The sequence below is a fragment of the Molothrus ater genome, chromosome 13 (genome assembly GCF_012460135.2).
Source record: "Molothrus ater isolate BHLD 08-10-18 breed brown headed cowbird chromosome 13, BPBGC_Mater_1.1, whole genome shotgun sequence".
In the NCBI taxonomy this organism is placed as follows: Eukaryota; Metazoa; Chordata; class Aves; order Passeriformes; family Icteridae; genus Molothrus; species Molothrus ater.
Window position 1 is genome coordinate 20,112,658 of NC_050490.2, and position 6,117 is coordinate 20,118,774.

Genomic DNA, 6,117 nt, shown 5'->3' on the forward strand with positions numbered 1-6,117 from the left:
GGTGCCCGCACAGCCCCCGGGCTCTGGGCCGTGTGTCCGTCTGGCACTGCTGGACACACAGCCCCTGGAGCCGCCCTGGGGCATGCCCAGCTACCCGGACCTCGCGGATTTCACAGCAATTCACAGCAATTCTGTCCCAAATAATGGCGCGGGAGCGTTCCAGGTCACCAAGGGAAAGATGAGAGCACCTCCGAGGGCACCCCCAGCCCTGTGACCCTGCTGGGTGACAGTCACCGGCTCCCTGGGGCCACCCCAGCCCTGTGACCATCACCTGGCTCCCCACAGGCCCTCCCTGCTGCAGGGGGGTGGCGTTTCCCGGGGCCCCTGATGTGCAGAAAGGCTCGGAAATAAACTCAAATAAGCTTTAAAGCGACACGTTATTTCCAAAGCAGAAAATCAGCCTCTCACAGAATTTTTTAGAATTTACAGAAGGGCATTTTGCAGCCTGAACAACCCACCTGACCCCTTGGGTGGCTGTGGCTGGGGGTGAGCGCTCTCCCAGCACCCCCACAATGGTCACTGCACGTGTGAGCGTGGGGGGACCACGAGAGAGGCACCCCAGCAACACCACAGCAGTGACTGCCACCCTGTCCCGGCTTTGTGGTGCCATCACAGGGGGCTTTGCCCCACAGGGATGCCCCAGCAGCCTGGGAACTGCCCGCCCTGCAGATCCACATCCGCCTGCTTGTGAAGCTGATGGTTATTCCAGCTGACACAAAGGGCAAGAGGAGGAGAATTTTCCTGCTCTGGATGGATGAGTCTAAAAATCCACAGCCAGCCATGGCAGCTTTTAACATCCCTGACCTACATACCATGTGCTCTGGGAAAACAGGACCTCAGAGTTGGATGCTCCAGCAGCTCATTTCCGTGCTGACAATAAGGAAAAATATCCCAGAGGCTGCAATTTCCCCTCTTTGTTTCACTACGGGCTGTCAGGATATTTGGAAATGGATACTGGAGGTGAGCATCACCCTTGTGGAGCAGGCTCAGAGTCATGCGCAGAAATATTTGTAAAATATTTAAAATAAATCAATTTTGCCCCTGATTTTATCCGGTGATGCTGGCAGGCAGGCATGCAGGCATGGCTGGGACCAACACCATGAGCATCCCCCTCACTCAGAAATCCCCACATGGCACCACTCAATACACTAATTAATTAAAAACCCAGTGTCATCCCCACGCTGAGGAATAGCTCAGTTTTAAGTCCACAAATTATGATTTATAGTCTCCAAAAAATCAGATTGCCTGGAATGACATTCAGGTAGAAGAATTCTCACTGCCCCCGATGGCTGATGCTCATGGACCTGCGGCCAGAGCTGGGATCTGGGGATCCGGTGCCCAGGACACCAATCCTGAAGTCTGGAATAGCCCGGGAGCTGCCCTGCTCAGGATGCCCATGGGCACCTGCTCAGCCCTGCTCCACTGGCGGGGCCTGGCCCCCCGAGCGCCCTGCAGAGCCCTCCTGGGGGTGCCCAGGGACCCCCGTGCAGGGACGGGCACGGCTGGGACCCGTGGCCCCACCGCTGCACCCCAGAGAACTGCCCAGGCTCTGGCGCTGCCAGGAATGGCTCCAGCAGGCCTGGGCTGGGCCTGGGACAGCCGGAGCTGCTGGGCTGGCAGGGCTGCTGCAAGGGCATCCAAATATTCCAGACTGTGCCAGTGTCCCAGGAACGGGGGCCACAGGACAGGCTGAACTCGGTGCTCTGTGGCCCCACCCCTGGAAAAGGCTCTGGAGAGGGGAGGGAAATCCCATCCATGGGCAGTGTGAGCCCAGGAGCAGCCCCAGCTGGGGAGCACAGCCCAGCTCCTGAGCCTGACTCAGCACCACGCTGGCTCTGCCTGGGGGCTCCTGCCCAGGCACAGCCCAGGGCACTGGGATACGGCTCTGGACACCAGCCCAGCTGCCCGGGGCACTGTGGAGTCCCCATCCCTGCAACTGCTCAAGAGCTGTGTGGGTGCAGCACCCGGGGCACGAGCAGGGTTCTGCAGGGGAATGGTTGGGCTGATGGCCTCAGAGGGCTTGTCCAGCCCCAGTGATGCTGGGACTCTAAATCCAGCTCCAGGCTGGATCCTCGGAGCAAACCCAGCTGTGATTCCTGCTGCCCAGTTGCCGTGCAAGGCAGAGCCCTCACCCCACACTGCGGTGTCTCTGGGCTCGGTGGGATCAGCTCTGCACCTTGCACCTGCTCAGCTCCTCTACCAGGATCCCACCTTGGCCGTGCCCTCCCCACTGGGGCACCCACATCCTGCCCAGGGAGGGGAGAGTGACCCATGAGGGCACATCCCAACAGCTCAGGGGCCGGGAGCAGCAGGCCTGGGGTGTGGCACAGCCCAGGCACCACAGCAGGGCAAAGGGGGCTCACTCCCAGCCCAGCTCCCCAGCACCGCTGGCACTGCTGGCACTGCTGCCCTGGAGCCAGCTCACAGCTCCCCAGCGCGACCCCACAGACCCTTCCCCAGCACACGGCCTGACCTCACCCAGCAGGAAATTATCTTCCCCATCCAACTGGCTGGAAGGAAAATTCATTTCTGGAAAAACAGAACAAAGTTTCCAGAGGCAGCAAATCCTCGTTGGTGTTCCAGTTTTCCACATGGCTTTGCTCCCTCATTCTCACATATACCAATGCTGAAATTCACTGTGTTCCAGGGAAAAAATCCCCCCAAAGCAAAACATGAGTACATTAAAAGGGAGGGGGTTGAAAGCCCCATCTCTTGAAGTTTCTCCTTTGCAGAGAACTGGGAACCTGTCAGGCTGCACTCCAGCCAGGAAGGAATCCAGACCTGGAGCTGCTCTGCTGCAAGGAGCACTGTCCTCAGAGCTGGAATGCACAGATAGATAAATACCCTCGGAACACGGCTAATTGGGAACACGGGCAGTGCTGGAAATTTCCTCAGCACCTTCCCCGGAGGCTGCTGGCCCGGCCGGCTCTCAGGTGAGCCTGAGCCGAGGCTTTGCCTGCTGTGGGGGGCACAGACGCTGCCCGAGCACAGCCCTGTGTGCCACCTGCTCATCCTGCAGATCTGCACCACCAATATTTGCCGCTTATCTCATCCCCGGGCCGTTAATTAGCTTGCAGAGCAGCGGGCATCCAGCGCTGGGGCTGGCACTCCGCTTTGGCCCAAGGAATTCCACAGGATTCCAGGCCGGGCACTGAACCACGGCAAATCCACGCGTGCCAGGGGCCGTGTTTGCCGTGGCAGGAGCTCCCTGTGCCAGCAGCCCCTCACTCACAGCCAGCACCAACACCCCGGGACTCCGGGTGCATTTGGAACTGGAGAGGGGATGTGACAGCCTCCCCGTGGTGTCTGCAGGGTGGAAACCCCTCCTGCACAAACGCCGGGACCCAAAGCCTCGATTCCCAGCTCGATTCCAGCCTGGCAGGAGGGCTGATTGCAGTCTGCCTGGGGAACTTCATGGAGGCTGAACTAGGAGCACACAGCGTCTGTTCTGAAGGGACGGCAGTGACAACCACAGCAGTCTGAGCCCCTGCCACTGCAGAGCCCCCTCCCTCAGCACCACAGCCCCCGAGGTGCTGCTCCCCTCAGCTGGGCTGAAAGGAGCCCCAGATGGGCAAAACCCACAGCATTTTCCTCTTCACAAGGAAATATTCCTGCGCTCCAAGCCAGGAGGGAGGGGATGTGCCAGGGAGCAGTGGTGCTGCATGCCCGGCTCTCTGGGCAGGGGTTTCCAGGTGCCAGAAAAGCCAGAATTAGGGGCTGGTGTCCTCCCAGGCTGCCCCGTGCCCCGCGATGCCGGGGGCGCCCCGTACCCCACCCCGCAGTCTCCGGCCGCACTCCCGGCGCCTCCCCGAGCCCGCCAGGCAGGAATTATGCAAGCCCTGCAGAGCCGGACCCGAGCCGCGGGGCCTCCCGCACGTGCCCAGCCGGGACGGCGGTGCCGGGAGCCCCGGCTGCCCCCGCGGAGGGGCCCCGGTGCCGCTGTGCCACCCGCAGGGCACCCGTCCACGCTCCGCACACCGCCAGGGGGTCAGAGGGCGAATCCGGCCGGCTCCTGTCCCCGCTGATGAGACCGGGGGTGGCTCTGGAGACGATGGATGGGGATTTGCCCCCGCAGGTGGAAGCCGGCCCTTCTCCCCCTGCCTGGCACCATCCTCTCTCTCCTGGCTGCTGCGGCGCACCCCAGCTCCAGCCAACCACCCCAGACAGACACGCCAGGGGCTGCCAGCCTCCCTGCCCTGCTGCTCCGGGGTTACCCTTCCCAGTGGGGAAAGGCAGCGCTAGTGGGAGAAACCCACCCCGGGGCCCGCCAGGGGCTGCGCTCCTCACGGCGGGGACCGCAGCAGCCCCGGGGCTGGGGACACCTGGATGGTCCCCGGTGTCTCGCAAGGGCTTCGGTGTTTCCGCGCTGATCGCCCGCAGCCATCAGCGCTGCCAAAGGACACTGGAGCCAGCGCCAGCACGGGGGGCTCGGGGACCCGCACTCTGCCTTTCCCCCGCCGGGGATGGGGATGGAGCTGCAAACCGCACACGTGGCGAGCGGAACAGGGTGAAATCTGCCTGAAAACAAGGCCCTGAGCTCCCCCGCCGAGCACCGCGCACCCACCGCCGGCTGCTCGCCCCGCGGGGCCGGGGGCGCTGCCCGCGCACCACGGGGCACGGAGGGGGCACACGGGGGCCGGCGAACAGCGGGGCCGCGCACCGGGGCCGCGCCACGGGAGCTCTGCCGTGCCCCCGCCCCGCCGGGGCCCCTGCCCCGAACCCCGAACCCCGAACCCGAACCCGCCGGGCCGGGGGGGACGCGCGGGGGGCGCGGGGCTCTGCAGCGCCCAGCGCGGCCGCTGGGAGGCGCCCCGCAGCCCCGCGCTAATTACCGGCGGTTAATTAGACGGGAGGGGGAGCGGGGGTGCCCCGGGCAGAGCCCGACACCCCCACAATGAACCCGCCCGCTGCTCCGGCACTGCAGCCCCGGGGATCATTCCCCTCCCCCGCACGGACCGGCCTCTTCCTCACCTCCCCACCCCGGTCACGCGTGGGGCAGGTCACGGGCGCCGGAAGCTCCGGGAGTGAGGGGCCCGGACCCCGCGGGGCACCCTCCCTCCCCCTCCGCGGGCCCCCCGTGTCTCCCACCTGCTTCTCCAGGGAGTCCTTGGCCGAGAGGGGGGGCTTGGGGGAGGGCGCGCGGTCGCAGACGCAGCCCTCGAGCAGGTAGAGCCCCGAGGGCCGGGAGCTGGAGTCGGTCTCGAAGTAGAAGAGCATGTTCTGGAGCAGCGCGAACCACTTGGTGTGCCATTTCGTGTTGTCGGCGCTCCGCTTGCTCAGGTATCCGCGCCGGGCCCCGTCCTTCTTCGCCAGCAGCCCCAGGTGGGCGACGTGCCCGTCATTGAGCCGCATCCCCTTCTGCATCCTGCCGGCTCCGCGCTCACATGGCCCCCGCCGCGGGCGGGGCCGCGCCGAGCCACCCCCGCCGCCCCCGCAGACCCCGCGGGCCCCGCAGCATCAGCGGCCCCCGCTGTCCCCGGGGAGCCGCCGGGCGCTCATCCCGCGGCCCGGCCCCGCCGAGCCCCGGCTGTGCCGCGGAGCCCCGGCTGCGCCGGTGAGCCCGCGTCCCGCACCCGCCGCGCCGAACCGCGCACGGGCGGGGCGAGTGACGGCGGCGGCACCGGGGACCGTCAGCGCCGAGCGGAGCCGCGCCGAGCCGAGCGGAGCCGAGCGGAGCCGCGGCCCTCCCTCGCTGCCGCTCTCCCGAGCCTCCTTCCCTGCCGCCGGCTGCGGGGGTGGTCGCGCCGCGCTGCGCTCGCCGGGGCCGCCCCCGGGCCGCGGGATGCCGGGGCCGCCGCCAGCACCGTCAGCGTCAGCTCCGCACCGCCAGGGAACCCCGCACCGAGAGAGCCCCGGGATGAGAGAGACCCCTGGGCAGAGAGAGACCCTCGGGTTGAGAGAGACCCCCGGGCCGAGGGGGAGCCCCGGGCTGAGAGGGAGCCCAGGCGTGTGGGACCCTCAGGCCGGCACAGAACCCTGCCCATGGCTGGAGCCCCGGGCCAAGAGGGACCCCCAGGCATAGCCAGAGCTGAGACAGCTCCAGACACACAGAACCCCAAGAGCAAGGGGGACCCCTGGGCACGTGGGACCCCAGGAACAGCCAAAGCCTCGGCCGGG

At 66.0% G+C, this 6,117-nt stretch overlaps 1 protein-coding gene across 2 annotated transcripts in view; it reads right to left on the reverse strand.

Moving 5' to 3' along the window:
• The window catches only part of RASGRF1 (Ras protein specific guanine nucleotide releasing factor 1), a 30,998-nt gene extending 25,539 nt beyond the window's left edge, over nt 1–5,459 (reverse strand). For both annotated transcript variants that reach the window (XM_036390026.2, XM_036390025.2), the window contains exon 1: nt 5,089–5,459. In XM_036390026.2, the coding sequence (XP_036245919.1) occupies nt 5,089–5,364 (276 nt within the window). In that variant the 5' untranslated portion in view covers nt 5,365–5,459. The remainder of the gene's footprint in view (nt 1–5,088) is intronic.
• Nucleotides 5,460–6,117: the final 658 nt, after the last annotated feature.